Genomic DNA, 17,087 nt, shown 5'->3' on the forward strand with positions numbered 1-17,087 from the left:
TGCTGCTGAGATTCAAGCTGCTTATGACTCCCTCCTGCAAGCTCGCAAGGAAGCGACTACAGAATCTCAAGAGCTCCGGATGCGATCTGAACGCGCGGAACGAGATCGTCAGTGGTTCCTCGCTCGGGGAGTTGATGCTGTAAGTTTTTCCCACTTTAATGTTCATTTCCCATCTCGCATTTTGATACTAAAGACTTATGTTTTTATTTTGACAGGTCGTCCGTCACATCAAGGGAAGTGCGGAGCTGACTGAAAGCTTTGCCAATCTGAAGGCTGCCTCCTCCTTGTTTGGACGCGTGAGAGGTTTTCATGAAGGGGTAATTTATGCTCAGAGTAATCGCACGTTTAAGGATCATCCTCTTCACGGCCTTGATGTCAAACAGGAACGTGCCATTCGGATTAAAGAACATGACGACCTGGTCTTCCCACTCCAGAATATGCTTCCAGAGTTTGCTTCCGCCGCTGATGGTATGCAGCAGTTGAAGAGCTATCTAGGTGATGAGTCCGAGGACGATTCTTCTGAGGACACTTCACCGAAGGCTCCGGAAGATACAGCAGCTTAAATCCGTAGAATAGGGTAGGCTAGATTTCTAAGCTTTGTAATTGTTCTTCCATCTGTTTTGTAACCATCTTTTTAATATTAAATGGAAATGAACTTTTTTATCTTTTGTGAATATTCAACTGTTTGAAGAAAATATCCTTAGAAGATATTTTTGAAATTTTGAAACTTTTGCAAGTTGGATACTCATGATGCCGTGACGGAGAGAGAAACTTCTTAGAGGCAACTGACAAGACGTGTATGACACGCTTGACAGCCTGTTTGCACTTTCTTGAATCTCCCACCTGACGTGTCAGTTATTTGGTGGTCTGCGATTTCTCTCTCCTCTAGCACTCCATCAGTCGCATTAATTGCGATGAGTATAAATAGGTCATTCTTGGCTTCCATTTAACTCTCATTACTTTCAAATTCTTTTTCTCTCAAACTTTCAAACCTTAAAACTTTATGAGATTTCTTTCTTCTTCTTACTTAGATGGCTGGAGAGAAAAAGGGTGCCCCTGACATTAACGAAGTCGTCGTGGCTCTTAAGGAGAAAGACTTTGACGACGTCGTTAACATATATGGATTGGCGACGGAATGGGAGCCGGAGCGTCCGGTGAGGGGTTCTATTGCCACTAGTCCACCTTCGAAGAAGATGGCTGTGTATGTGGACCATTTTACGACTGGGAACTTCCGGATTCCGGTGACGAAGTTCCTTCAGTCGATTTTGACGACTTATGGGATTCACGTTGTCACACCCCGCCAAGACGGTAGGCCCAGGGTGCAACAATCATGAATATCATAACCATATGATTATTGCAAACATAGTAGTATTAGGATACCATTAGTTTTCAAGAGAGTTTACAAACCATAATATGTTTTTAAACAAAATACTTTAACATAATAATGAGATTCCTCGTATATGACCCAAACGCCGTTGGGTTATACAAGTGAAATCCCTCCAAAATAGGTATCCTAAGTATGCTTCGAGGTCCCATCTTCTTGATTCCTTACATGCCTGTTAATTCCCTGAAAAACATATGTTTAAAAAGTCAACACAATGGTTGGTGAGTCCACAGGTTTTACGACTCGATATAAAATCACGTTATTCATAAAACATTGAATACGTTCACAAATAAGTATACATATACGATAATACATTGAAACAAATACGTTGATCCTCCATAGAGTGCGATATATCTATGAATTAATATACGACACATGATCCTATAACCAAACCACGACTTTAATCCATTTGCCCTGTTTAATCTCCCAGATTGAAATATACGCACCTCGGTTTGATGCAATATCGGAGGTTGGCGCGACTAACCTAACAGTAGGGGGGACTGTCAACGCCAACAGTACTATCCGTATATTCCAGTGGCTAATCATGTTAGTTAATGGTTATACTATGCAAGCATGCTAAGGGACTTATAGCACTACATAGCCTAATTCATGTTCGCATAAAGATCGATTGTTTTGTTTCTAATTATCGTATATAAAACAAGTAGTGTATGTTTCTCCCCCTGTTTAGAAAACAATGAAAACAGTAAAAAGGGTCCGTGAAACTCACCTCGTGAGTTCAGTGATCAGTTCGCTAGCAATTTCAGATTAAACCCGGTTTCGCTGCCTTCACACGTCTTAAACGTGTAAGGCCAGTTAGTTCGTTATCAACTCGCAAGTCGATTTATGCTAGTCGCTTTCACCTAACTAGCTCATTCGTTTTTTCCGTTTGCGTCGGTTGCTTTTTCCCAACCGAACGTTTCTTTTATTTTTTAGACGACTCATTGGTGATAGGTTTTTTTACAGTTTTTGAAAATAAATATTTATATAATTATGTGAGTACTAAGAATATAGCATTTAATAGTGTCAGCCACATAACCGATTTGTTTTATCAAGTTATAAATATATATTAAATTTACATATTTATTTCCACATGATATTTCTCCAAGTTTCTATTTAAGTTCTTAGTAAAACATAATGTATTTATATTTTTGTTTAAGTATTTCTAAACAAGCTTTATATGACGTTATGTTCGTTTAACTTGTAAAAATTGTTATTTTTTTATTATTATGTCTAACACATTTACATATTTCGATGAAACCACCAAGTAACGCTTGTTATTAATATTTATTATTTTTCGTTTCAAGACATAAAACTTAGTTTCATTCAAAAAAGCATATTTAACCTTAATAAAATTTGTAAGCGTCTTTTTAACAAGATGACTTATAAAATCCAAGTTTTCTTTTAAATATTTTTGAACTTCAAAATACACTTATATTTGTACAAAAATTATGTGTGTTCTTTCATTTATAACATTTTAACACCATGTTTTTTTATATGAAAATCTACAAAATTTTCCAATAAACTCCAAATCATAAAGTCACCAATTTCTTTAATAACAAGTTTATTATTGGTTTGATTGATAATTTACGTCGGGTTTTTATGATTATATTATTTTCTACCCAAAAGTCGTCTTTTAATATACAAATACTTAGTGTTTTGAATCATGATGGACACCATCAAATACTTAGTGTTTTGAAAGAACACACATAATTATCAATCAAATACTTAGTCACACTAATCACACTACAATCATGTTGGTTGTAGTTAGGGTAAAGAAGAGAGTACGGGAGTTTGTATGTTTGTTGAGATAGATATTGAAGAGGGTGTCCATTGATCTTATAATGGTTTATAACATGAATGACATCAAGTATGGTTCATGTCTTATTACTATCAAGTGATGATAGTTCATGCTTGAGTGTAGAAATATATTTGTAAAGAAACGAAGGCAAAGAAATGATTTGGCTGAGATATTGATAAAAGATTTGTGCTTGTGATGATTGAATTGAGAGAATATCTCTGACCAATCCCTATTACCTTTCCACATTATGAGTGTTGTAAATAATTTTAACTAATCATATTAATACACATGAGTGTTTTGGTCTTTGCTCTGCCATACGAATTATGGAGAGATTTGATGAGAAAGGTGATATTATGAGGTTTGGTTGTTTGTCTTGTTCATTTGTTTTTATTGAGTGTGCATTAATTTATTTATTTTTTTTATTGAATTGACATCTCACTCAAGAGATGGGTGCTTGACTTTGATTTATTATTATTATTATTATTATTATTATTATAGGATTTTTAACAATAAAATAATAACACTCGTAATTTATTTTGTATTCGACGTTTGAGTAATTTATAAAAACATTTAGCATAAAGTTGAATCTTCCCGGTTCATTTAAGTATATACTCGAGTCGTTAAAGTTATCACCAACGTCTGTATCTGTCGGATAAATCCGAAATTTCAATAAGTTTAAATATAAAAAAAAATTACTTGTATGCAATGCATTCTTTTGGTGCGGGCTTACGCTAGACTCGTCATGATTAACTTAACAAATTTTTAATCATTAGGGAATTAACGAAATGAAATCATTTTTAAGGGATGTACGGAAAATGACCTGTTTCACGGAGTGTCACATTCTCCCCATGTTATTAAAATTTCGTCCTCGAAATTTAAGTGGTGTTGTCGACAACTGGTGTTTTTTTGAATAAGTGAGGATACTTTCGTGTCATTTCATCTTCGCGTTCCCAAGTAAACTCTGGGCCACGTTTCGAGTTCCAACGAACTTTTACCAGTTTAATACGACTTCGTCTAAGCTTTTTAACTTTCCAATCCGATACTTCGATTGGTTCCTCCAAAAAATTGAGTTTATTATCAATACGAACTTCGTCAAGAGGAATAATCAGTGTTTCGTCAGCTAGGCACTTCTTCAAATTACATACGTGAAAAGTGTCATGGATACTACTAAGCTCTTGAGGTAGCTTAAGTTTGTAAGCCACGGGACCCACCCGTTCTATTATTTCAAATGGACCAATGTACCTTGGGCTCAGTTTACCTCTTTTTCCAAAATGAACGACTCCCTTCCAAGGTGAAACCTTGAGTAGGACCTTTTCTCCTATTTGGAATTCGAGCGGTTTACGACGATTATCAGCGTAACTCTTCTGTCGATCTCTCGCCGCTCTTAACCTTTCATGAATTTTGAAAATTTTATCCGTTGTTTCTTGTATGATCTCGGGGCCAGTAATTTGTTTGTCACCCACTTCGGCCCAACAAAGTGGTGATCGACATTTACGCCCATATAATGCTTCAAATGGGGCCATTTTGATGCTGGTGTGATAACTATTATTATAGGAGAACTCAGCCAACGGTAGGTGAGTATTCCAACTACCTCCAAAATCGATCACACAAGCACGAAGTATGTCTTCCAGAGTTTGAATGGTTCTTTCGCTCTGACCATCCGTTTGTGGATGATAAGCGGTGCTCATTTCTAGGCGTGTGCCTAGAGCCTTTTGCAATGATCGCCAGAAAACGCGAAGTAAAACGGCTATCCCTGTCTGAGATAATAGAAATTGGCACTCCATGCCTGGCAACGATCTCTTTTAAATAAATTTTTGTTAATCTATTCATCGAGTCACTTTCCCTTATAGGAAGGAAGTGAGCAGTCTTTGTCAAACGATCGACAATAACCCATATCGCGTCAAAACCGTTTGACGTCTTAGGAAATTTTGTAATAAAATCCATGTAGATTTGTTCTCATTTCCACTGTGGGATCTCAGGTTGTTGGAGAAGTCTAGACGGCTTTTGATATTCAGCTTAAACCTTAGAGCACGTCAAGCATTTGCCGACACAGGTGGCAATATCTCCCTTCAGATTAGGCCACCAATAGAACTCTTTAAGATCTTTATACATTTTGTCGGAACCCGGATGAATAGAGTATCTAGACTTATGGGCCTCGTCTAATACCAACGTACGCAGTTCTCCGCAACGTGGTACCCAAATTCGATTGGAGAAATAAAGAATTTTATCATCCTTGGGTTCCAATTGTTTTATCATCCCTCGCAATGATTCATTTTGCAAGTGTTCAGATTTGAGAGCTTCTTGTTGTGCATCGCGAATTCGGGTAGTGAGGCTTGTGTGAATGATCATTCCTATTGTACGAACTCTAAGAGTCTTAACTCTTTCCTTGCGACTTAGAGCATCGGCTACCACATTAGCCTTGCCAATGTGATATTTAATCTCGCAATCATAATCATTTAGTGCACCTCAGTAGGAGTCCTTGGTGCTTCCCAATTCGTAATCGCCTCGATCTTGGCCGGATCTACATGAATACCTTTTTCATTGATCACATGCCCGAGGAAATGAACTTCACGAATCCAAAACTCGCATTTCGAGAACTTAGAATAAAGCTTCTCATTTCTTAGCAATTCCAAAATCAATTTCAGATGTTGTTCGTGCTCCTCCTTGGTTCGTGAATATATAAGAATGTCGTCGATAAACACAATCATGAACTTGTCCAAATACGGTTTACACACCCTATTCATAAGGTCCATGAAAACAGCAGGCGCGTTAGTCAAGCCAAAAGGCATGACTAAGAATTCGCAATGCCCATAGCGAGTGATATAATGCTCAATATTTATATTTTCCGTGTATATTTTAAATAATATTTTAATAGTTTTTGTTCGTTTTTAGTCGTGATTTGTATACTACTAACGTTTTTATGTTTCGTAGGTTCCGGGGGTTGATCGTGATGAAAAAGGGCGAAAAACGAGCCGAAACGGAGATCCGGAACGCATCAGGAAGGAACCGGACAGAGAACCGGTCAGACCGGGCCGGTCTGACCGGCCCGCATGGAGGAGCACGCTGCGCTGCGCCTAGGCAGAAGGCAAAAAGCCCTTGGCGCGGCGTCTAGGCACTGCTGATGGGTTTTTAACTCGTTTTTGGTTATTGTCGGGCCTGGTTTTCGCTATTTAAACACCTTTAACTTAAACCTGACATAACCTTAAGCAGGCAGCCGATTTCAAGAGTTTTTCCAAGGTTTTGAAGGTGATTTGAAGCTAGGAACTAAGGAGGATCGAGAGAGCTTTCATCCGGGTGTTCGAGGATCAATCGCAAAGGGTTTTGTCGCTCTAACTTTCGTTCCTTGTTCATTATTCTTGATGTCTTTCCTCTTTGTTTTTAAGACTTATTTAGGATTGTTTTTAATAATGATTCTAGGCTAGACTTCATGTCTACCTAGGTTTGATGAACATGTTTGAGACTTGATTCTTGCTTTGGACTTATGCTTTGATTATGGTTTGTTGATTTAATAGTAAAAGACTTGATTTTGCTTTCATGATGCATATGAATGTTTATTATCTTGATTGATTGTTAATTATAGCTTCACATGGATCTTGCTTTCTATTGATTGTGTTCTTTAGATCTTAGGGTTCATGTTTAATCTTTACTTGGTGTTTTGATTATTATGGTTGAATAGGCCTATTAGATCATAGAAGTTTATTAATCGTTAATTAGGATTTTAAATGCTTTGCTAAATTCCAATAGCTGTAAGGTGAGGAGTTGTTCATGTGTCTTGGTCAATTGCATGCTAGGATAGTAGTGATAATATTCTTGCTTATTGTGTTGATCCATGTTCATGATGTCATGTTAGTTTATCAAGTTATCTAGGGTTTAGTGTTTCGTGAGATTGCTTGCCTAAGATACTATTAATTAACCCTAATTGATGACTTTGCGGAAATCAATATTACTGATTGCTTAATAATCTAATAATTGTTCTTTGGGATTTCATTTGATTCAGTCAAAGGTCCTTAGGGTTTGTTAGATGAACACGTTTAGAAATCAGTTTCCATAATCATGTTATTTGTCCATTGTTTGATGATTGTTGATGCATGGGATTCTTACCTAGGTAGATTCCTTCTCTGATTGGTTTCGATCTTGTGTTTAGTTGCTTGTATCTCGTTAACTTGTTTATTTACTTTCTTATTTTAATCTTAGTTTAAAAATCCCCCTTTAAACTTTCATAATAAATAGTCGTGTCATAAGTCGAGTCTAATTAGTTAATTAACGTAATTTATAGAGTACTGTGGGTTCGATATTCCGGACTTACTTAGCTTTAGTACAATTGACCGGTTCACTTGCCGGTGTTTTGTGTAGTTGAGTCTTAAGTCTAGTTTTTATTACTTGTTAATTTAGTTAATATTTAATTGACTGTTTTAAGCACATCAAGTTTTTGGCGCCGTTGCCGGGGACTTTTGGCGATTGCGTTGCTAGCTTTGATTGGACTTACTTGCTATATACGTGCTATTTTGTTTTTGCGTTTGAGTTTTTAGGGTTTTAGTTAATTAGATAATTACGTGTTTATTTATTTATTTATTTTTTTTCTTTGAGTCATAGGTGTCTAGTTGTCCGTGTCTTTTGCTTGTTTAGATTCTTGTAATTATGTGTGAAATTTGTAATGGACCTAACTCTACCATTAAATGTCCATACAATAGTAACTTTAATTGTGATACGTGTGGTGATCCTCATTTACACTATGATTGTCCATACAAGGGTTCTCGCTTTATTTGTTATAGATGCGCTGGTTGTCATATGACTCATGCATGTCCATATAATCGTACTAACCCTTCTGTGCAGCCGGTACAAAATTTTTCACAGGGACCTTTTCCGTATTATTTTGATAATTCGTATCAGCAACCTCAGCAAAACCAGGAGCAGAATGATCAATTTTCTAAAAGCCTTTCTGATGAGGATGTAGCTGCAATGGGTAGGATAGAAAAGATGTTGGTCCAATACATGGCTACAGATACCCAAAAGATGCTCGTTGAGCATGATACCATCTTCAAAAATCACCAGGATATTATTACAGATCTCCAACGTCAAGTAGAAGAAATTTCTAGGAGACTGGATGAAGAAGATGAAATGGAGAGGTTAAGATCCTTGGAATATGTTGAGCAGTCAGATGAGGAGATCGCTCAAGTAACGGAGACAAAAATGGATGTTGAAGTCCCACCTCCGGTTTCACATGCTATTATTGATTTTTGGAGTGACTTTGATGATGAGATAAACGAAGAGGAGAGTGTGCAGCTGGAGGAGCAACCGACACCTGGTTATTAGTATGATGCGGAAGGAAACTATTTGGGATACATGAATCGGTTAGGCGAGTTGTTCTCGACGTTTCCAGAAGAAAGGAAAGAGCCAATCATGGAATATGTAGATGAAGAAGAGGAGCTCATCCCGGATACGGAGACACGAGTGGCTGATGAAATCCCACCTCAGGTTTCACAGGTATATGTTGCTAATTGTACTGAGTTTTGTAGTGACTCCGATGATGATTGTGGCGAGGAGGAGTGGGCTGCATATCTGAGATCAATTATGGTGAAACCTGTGTTTGAGGAAGAGATAGAATTGGGAGAGTCACTCGAGCTAATGTTTGGTGTTGAGGATGCGGTTAAGGTTGATAATGAGCTTAATGAGGAAGATGAATTCCTTGATCTGGAGTTGGATGGATTGTCAGAGTATGACGAGGGGGGTACATTAGACGTTAATGAGGATGTTTCGTTTTTCGATGCCCTCCTTGTAGAGGATAGTGTAGATGAGGATGTGGTGTTAGAGGAAGAACACTATTGCCGACCCGTGGATTGTGTTTTGAATGCTTCTCAGGAATCAAAACCATGGGAGAAGGCCGATGATGATAGGTTGCCTGGAAACCGAAGTTGCGTATACTTTAGAAGATGGTCTACGGGAGTGAAAAAGCCATTAAATGGCAAACACGACCAGTCTTCTCGATACTTACACCACATTCGGCTCTTGCCAGGTAAGTTTAAATATAGGTGGTCTGAACCGTTACTGATTTTTAATTCTAATTTAATATTTTGCGAGTCCATCATTGATATATTAATATTTGATAAATTCCATGTGGAACTAAACGGGTTAGATAGGGTCCAGATTAAGGAGAAACCTCCTGATTAAGTTCAACCGTGGGGAGGTTTCGCGGAGTTTGTATAATTAATCGAGTCACTAACGTAGTTTTTTTGTAGTTTTTTTTTGTTTTTGTATTTTTGAGTTTTGCTAGGTAAAAGAAAGATTGAGTGAGCTAGAGACGATCCCCATGGAAGAGTATATTGAAAAATACAAGTGTGGGGATGGAGTAGTAGTGGAGCCGTATACTTTATATTTATTTATTTGCTGCTAATTATTCATGTTTTATTTGTGGGTTGAAATACTTAAATTGCATAATATCTATCATTATGATAAGATACATTTTTAGATATGTTTGTTTTGTTTGGCCGCTTACGTTCGTGAAAGAAAGAGTTACCATTTGCTGAGCACGTTCGTAGTTGGAGGGCATTCATAGAAAGAAGACTTTGGCATCATATTTCATGCGCATATTACCAGCTAAGTCTTTTCCATTATCTAGCCTATTAACTTTTTGCTTTTGCTTTTGCTTTTGTTTTTAAATTTTTTAGTTTTTAGTTTTTTGTAGTCCGACTTTATTTTTATTTTTTTATTTTTATTTTATGTCGTCCTTATCCTTGCATTGAGGACAATGCAAAATTTAAGTGTGGGGATATGATATTTGAGTCGTAGTTTAAATCGAGTTAATGAAAAAAAAAATGGAAAAATGTTTAAAAATGTCCCTTGAATATAGTTTTTTACGTTAAAGTGGGAGATGATGATTTTATCGGGAAATTGGTTTTTCAAACTACTAATAATATGAGATAAATAAAATAAAACGCACTTAACTTGGGATGTGTCGGTAGGCTCAGCCTTGAAAATGAAAGGGCAATTTGATAAAATGGTTAAAACGGAAATCTCTTGTGGGAAAAGCGTTTTGTCCGTGGAAAATAAGTAATGAAAGGTCGGGCCATACTCAAGCCTCAAATTTTGGTATGAAAAAGTGAAAATATCATAAATTTTAAAAATCTGAATACGTTATCATATGATGTTTGGGTAGGTTTAACGTTAGAGTATGCCGTGTAGCCTGTGATATAAACTTAAAACTGCTAGTTTAGTGTTTTACACCTCATCGGCGTATGGTTTTATAACCTCAAATCCTGTATTGATGGGATGCTTTGGGTCCGGAGACCATGGGTCTGTATGCCGACTATTCATCTGGGTATTCACAATTCCAAATGGGGTTGTGAACATTTAAATAAAGCCAAAAAGAGCAAACCCTTATAAGTCTATAAACATGATCACAAAAGTACAAAAGTACAAATTCACTACACACTTGATCATCCACGCTTTTAGCCATGTGGGGTCCCCTTTCCCGCGTCTCATTACCATTAAGAAACGGACCACAAGGGACACGCTACATGTAAGCCCTACAGATGAAATTTTGCATACTCACCTATGGTGAAGGGTTCGGGGTGTTGCTTGATAACGGGGGTATGTCATGTTGTGGGGAACACTAGCTATAAAATAATTAAACCTTAATCGTATCTAATGGCTGCTTGGTAGAATATGATGCTTAAGCTTAGTGGATAAACAATACCCTTGATCGTCTTAGCTATTCATGAAACAAATAGAGAAACAAAAGTTTTAAATCTGCTAATTTTGAGGTTTAAGTCAAGTTGGGGTGGTCTGGTCCGGTAAAAGCGAAATATAAGCGGCTCTTATGTGTAAACCACTGAGTAAAAAATTGTCGGATCATATTTGTCCCGGTAAAGATTAAGGCATGGGTTTAAGTGGACAACAATATCGGTGATCGTGGTTTTTGCGTTCTTCTGAGCTTTAAAAATTAACCTATATGTTTGTTAGACTTTATTTTCCGATTCTGATCCAACTGCATCCAACTTTTTCAGGGACGAAAAAAGAATAAGTGTGGGGATATTTGATATAATGCTAAATATTTATGTTTCCCGTGTATATTTTAATTAATATTTTAATTAATATTTTAATAGTTTTTGTTCGTTTTTAGTCGAGATTTGTATACTACTAACGTTTTTATGTTTCGTAGGTTCCGGGGTTTGATCGTGATGGAAAAGGGCGAAAAACGAGTTAAACGAGCCGAAACGGAGATCCGGAACGCATCAGGAAGGAACCGGACAGAGAACCAGTAAGACCGGGCCTGTCTAACCGGCCCCCATGGAGGAGCACGCCGCGCTGCGCCTAGGCAGAAGGCAAAAAGCCCTTGGCGCGGCGTCTAGGCACTGCTGATGGGTTTTTAACTCGTTTTTGGTTATTGTCGGGCCTGGTTTTCGCTATTTAAACACCTTTAACTTAAACCTGACATAACCTTAAGCAGGCAGCCGATTTCAAGAGTTTTTCCAAGGTTTTGAAGGTGATTTGAAGCTAGGAACTAAGGAGGATCGAGAGAGCTTTCATCCGGGTGTTCGAGGATCAATCGCAAATGGTTTTATCGCTCTAACTTTCGTTCCTTGTTCATTATTCTTGATGTCTTTCCTCTTTGTTTTTAAGACTTATTTAGGATTGTTTTTAATAATGATTCTAGGCTAGACTTCATGTCTACCTAGGTTTGATGAACATGTTTGAGACTTGATTCTTGCTTTGGACTTATGCTTTGATTATGGTTTGTTGATTTATTAGTAAAAGACTTGATTTTGCTTTCATGATGCATATGAATGTTTATTATCTTGATTGATTGTTAATTATAGCTTCACATGGATCTTGCTTTCTATTGATTGTATTCTTTCGATCTTAGGGTTCATGTTTAATCTTTACTTGGTGTTTTGATTATTATGGTTGAATAGGCCTATTAGATCATAGAAGCTTATTAATAGTTAATTAGGATTTTAAATGCTTTGCTAAATTCCAATAGCTGTAAGGTGAGGAGTTGTTCATGTGTCTTGGTCAATTGCATGCTAGGATAGTAGTGACAATATTCTTGCTTATTGTGTTGATCCATGTTCATGATGTCATGTTAGTTTATCAAGTTATCTAGGGTTTAGTGTTTCGTGAGATTGCTTGCCTAAGATACTATTAATTAACCCTAATTGATGACTTTGCGGAAATCAATATTACTGATTGCTTAATAATCTAATAATTGTTCTTTGGGATTTCATTTGATTCAGTCAAAGGTCCTTAGGGTTTGTTAGATGAACACGTTTAGAAATCAGTTTCCATAATCATGTTATTTGTCCATTGTTTGATGATTGTTGATGCATGGGATTCTTACCTAGGTAGATTCTTTCTCTGATTGGTTTCGATCTTGTGTTTAGTTGCTTGTATCTCGTTAAATTGTTTATTTACTTTCTTAGTTTAATCTTAGTTTAATATTAGTTTAAAAATCCCCCTTTAAACATTCATAATAAATAGTCGTGTCGTAATTCGAGTCTAATTAGTTAATTAACGTAATTTATAGAGTCCTGTGGGTTCGATATTCCAGACTTACTTAGCTTTAGTACAATTAACCGTTTCACTTGCCGGTGTTTTGTGTAGTTGAGTCTTAAGTCTTGTTTTTATTACTTGATAATTTAGTTCATATTTAATTGACTGTTTTAAGCACATCAGCCAGTTCTAAACGCCGTCTTGGGTACATCTTCTTCTTGTATCCTTAATTGATGGTACCCGGAACGTAGATCGATTTTCGAATAAAAAATTGATCCTTGCAGTTGATCGAACAAATCGTCTATACGAGGAAGTGGATATCGATTTTTGATTGTTAACTTGTTAAGCTCCCTGTAATCAATACACATTCGAAGGGTTCCGTCCTTTTTCTTTACAAATAAGACTGGAGCTCCCCATGGAGAGAAACTCGGTCTAATGAACCCTTTATCTAGCAACTCTTGTAGTTGTGTCGATAACTCTTGCATCTCGGATGGTGCCAATCGATATGGTGAACGTGAAACCGGTGCGGCTCCCGGTACCAAATCAATATGAAATTCAACTTCTCGATGGGGTGGTAAACCAGGCAGATCATCAGGAAAAACATCTGGATAGTCTCGTACGATCGGTATATCCTCAAGTCTTCGTTCATCGAGCTCCTTTTCTACCACGTGAGCCAAGAATGCCTGGTATCCCTTACGTAAGAACTTTTGGGCTTTCATACATGAGATAATATTTAAAGTACTTTTTTTCCTTTCTCCTTGAACAACCAATATTTCGCCATTTGGTAACGGAAGTCGGAAAACCTTTTCGAAGCACACAATTTCAGCACGATTCTTCGACAACCAATCCATGCCGACAACTATATCAAAACTGCCCGGTTTTACAGGTAACAAATCTATTTCAAAAGAATGACCCTCCAAGGCTAGGGTGCATCTTTGAACTACCTCACTAGATTCGATCAATTTCCCGTTTGCCAATTCTATGGTATATTTATCTTTCAAGTTATTAGACTCTATTCCTAGCAAAGGTCTAAATTTGGTAGAGACAAAACTCAAATCAGCACCGGTATCGAACAATATGTAAGCATAGTGACCATTGACAAGAAACGTACCAGTGATAGTTGAAGGGTCCTGGCGGGCATCTTTTGTCCCGATCACAAATGCTCTTCCTTGAGCCTGATTGTTATTGTTATTGTTTATCAGCTTGGGGCAGTTCTTCTTGAAATGATTTTGGCTCCCACAGTCATAGCATCCCTGGTTTCCTTTATCAGCATTTCCTTTTCCAGTAGGGGTAGATGAGCAGTACTGAGTTTGATGCCCCCATTTCTTACACTTGCCGCACATGTTACACTTCCCATGGTGGTGCCTTGCACATTTGTTGCACTTAGGTTTATTCCCAGCATAACCCTTGGGTTCAGTACTTCCATGTAGGCCTTAGCTGATTCATGACGTTTGTAGTTATGGTTATTATATTTACCAACCCATTTTCTCTTATCACCCACCTTTTTCTCATCGGTTTCCTTTTTCTCACCCACATCCTTTTTATTAGCAGAACTTTTCTTAGGCAAGGTACCCATTCTAACTGCCTCATCGGTCAAACTGTGGGCCAGGGTCACTGCACTTTTAAAGGTGGTTGGCCTCGATGAAGTGACCAAGCTCCTAATTTGAGGAACTACACCCCAGATATATCTTTCAATTCGTTTATACTCGGGCGTCACCATGTGAGGTACCAACCTTGCCAATTCTTGTAATCGAGTGGTATAAGCAGTAACATCGGAACCGGTCATTGTAATGTCCCACAACTCAGTTTCAATCTTTTGGAGTTCACTTTGAGGACAATATTCTTCCAGCACCATGGCTTTTAATTCTTCCCATGTTAACTGATGTGCAGCTTCCATACCCAAAGTTTGAACTTGTGAATTCCACCAAGTTTGTGCCTCGTCCTCCAGTGTACACGTGGCATACCTCACCATAAAATTAGTAGCACAATTGGATATGCTGAGAACGGATTCCATCTTTTCAATCCAACGAATTATTCCAATTGCACCCTCAGTTCCACGAAAGATTCTCGGATTGCAAGATAAAAATGTCTTGTAGGAACAACCCTTTCATTATTGTTCGCTTCTGTATAAAATAAAAATATTGAATAGATTAATACATTATTAATCAAAAGCAGCGAATTCCTATCCTCCTAATGTAGGAATTTCTTATTTCTTTACCTCCGGTACCTCCTGATCCGGTGCCTCCACCGGTACCAGTCCCGTTACCTCCAGTACCATTTCCGTTACCTCCGGTACCATTTCCTCCGGTACCGCTGCCGGATCCGTTGTTTCCATTTCGATTTGCCTCATATTGAGCAACAGCTTATGCTACACGTTGTGCCACCAACTGGTCAATTGCCTCCGGGCTCATTGGGCTCGCGCCTTCGGGGTTGCTACGGGTGTTTCTTTTCTTTGGTGCCATGAGTTTCTTTCTAATACACATGATAAAAAGAAATAAGACATCGTGTATGATAATAATTATAATAACGTCATCACATGAGCACAAAATGTAAACACACCATAATATCATACAATATTATACATCAAAAGAAAACATCTAGTACATAGTTTTGCATATCCGATACAAAATGGACAGGGACATACCCCCCATCAGTACATAGTTTTCATACATATATAATATTTCATGGGCACATCTCGCCCAACTAGGTGAAATAAGCAACAAACATCCCAAACATCATAGCTACTCCAGCCATGAGCATGCTAGCTCTAGCCATCATCTAGTGTCTCTCCACACGAACCTCCAACTCCATAACCCTGCTATGAAGCTCGCGAAGCATATCAAAGTCATGAGCTCTTAAGAGTCGGATCCTACCAATGTCATCTCGAGCCTGAGTAAGACTCACCTCCAATGTTCGAGTATACCTCTGCAACGGTCCAATAGTCATCCTTATCTCTCGTAACTCAATTTCAGCGGTGCGCCTAACACGGGTCATCATCCCATGCATCTCCTCTATGTCATGTCCCAACATCCTAGTTGTATCCTCTCTCATCCTGCTAACATCAGATAATAAAGTCTCGACATCCCTAGCCATCCTCTCAAGCTGCTTGTCATGTGTGTGAGTCCTAGCGACCAGAGTTGGTATAGTCTCCTCCATTAGATCCCTAGTATGGGGTAGCGATGGGGGTGGATGAGAGGACTCACCGACCTCAAAGGTAGAAGGAGTACCCTCAGGGTCACAACAATGATCTAGCACATGTGTCATCCATCCTGGTCTCCTAGCATATGATCGATATTTAGGTCTCTTCTTTAGTGGTTGTTCAGTTTTCTCTGGCTCATCTCGTGCAGCTAGGTTCCTCTTATTGGGAAGTGAGGGATTCTTTCTAGCAATCATGATCTGTAAACGCCCGTTGCCTTTCCTAAAGTAGATGGGCGAATCACCCAAGGCCGCGCCAGGAGGTGTAGTGCTCCTGACAATCCTCTTCCCACGGCGGGGAGACGATGATGGCGGGGGTGGTGATGGAGAACGTGGGGGTGGGGATGGCGCTAGTGGAGAGGCTGGTAATGGAGAGGCTGGTAGTGTCTCCATGGTGATCTCCTCGTCGTCAGAGACAATCGGCGTGGGTGGTGCATCTGAATGCTCACTCGGGTCCTCGTCGGAATCAACGATGTTAGGGTATTCTATAGACATGGCTGTGACAATAATATCCGTACAAGTTTATATAAGTTATGTTAAGATGTATGCATGCAATGAAATAGTTTATTATATATATATATATATATATATTTTATTTATTTACTTTCATGATGAGTCATTAGTTATAGACTAGACCTCCCTATTTCGCTATAACCAATGGCTCTGATACCAATCTTTCACACCCCGCCAAGACGGTAGGCCCAGGGTGCAACAATCATGAATTTCATAAGCATATGATTATCGCAAACATAGTAGTATTATGATACCATTAGTTTTCAAGAGAGTTTACAAACCATAATATGTTTTTAAACAAAATACTTTAACATAATAATGAGATTCCTCGTATATGACCCAAACGCCGTTGGGTTATACAAGTGAAATCCCTCCAAAATAGGTATCCTAAGTATGCTTCGAGGTCCCATCTTCTTGATTCCTTACATGCCTGTTAATTCCCTGAAAAACATACGTATAAAAAGTCAACACAATGGTTGGTAAGTCCACAGGTTTTACGACTCGATATAAAATCACGTTATTCATAAAACATTGAATACGTTCACAAATAAGTATACATATACGATAATACATTGAAACAAATACGTTGATCCTCCATAGAGTGCGCTAATTCTATGAATTAATATACGACACATGAGCCTATAATCAAACCACGACTTTAATCCATTTGCCCTGTTTAATCTCCCAGATTGAAATATACGCACCCCG

The 17,087-nt window shown here is 38.1% G+C and overlaps 1 protein-coding gene across 1 annotated transcript; it reads right to left on the reverse strand.

Annotated features, from left to right (window-relative positions):
- Positions 1-12,850: 12,850 nt before the first annotated feature.
- Positions 12,851-14,685, reverse strand: LOC143587582 (uncharacterized). The gene is made up of 3 exons (XM_077068833.1): positions 14,148-14,685; positions 13,036-14,103; positions 12,851-12,972 (listed from the first exon to the last, which is right to left on the reverse strand). The coding sequence occupies exons 1-3, from the start codon at positions 14,683-14,685 to the stop codon at positions 12,851-12,853; spliced, it is 1,728 nt and encodes a 575-aa protein (XP_076924948.1).
- Between the last annotated feature and the right edge of the window lie 2,402 nt (positions 14,686-17,087).

The sequence above is a fragment of the Bidens hawaiensis genome, unplaced genomic scaffold (genome assembly GCF_021521415.1).
Source record: "Bidens hawaiensis isolate Kalapana, Puna unplaced genomic scaffold, B.hawaiensis_p1.1 tig00035576_1, whole genome shotgun sequence".
In the NCBI taxonomy this organism is placed as follows: domain Eukaryota; kingdom Viridiplantae; phylum Streptophyta; class Magnoliopsida; order Asterales; family Asteraceae; genus Bidens; species Bidens hawaiensis.

Bases quoted from the DNA above. Each gene is read 5' to 3' on its own strand.
- LOC143587582 (XM_077068833.1), bottom strand. From the start codon at position 14,685: ATGGAATCCGTTCTCAGCATATCCAATTGTGCTACTAATTTTATGGTG. The intron at 14,104-14,147 runs GTAAATATAATA...GAATCAGCTAAG, and splicing joins TGATAAGAGAAAATGGGTTG to GCCTACATGGAAGTACTGAA. The intron at 12,973-13,035 runs GTATTGATTACA...TTCCTCGTATAG, and splicing joins GGACGGAACCCTTCGAATGT to ACGATTTGTTCGATCAACTG.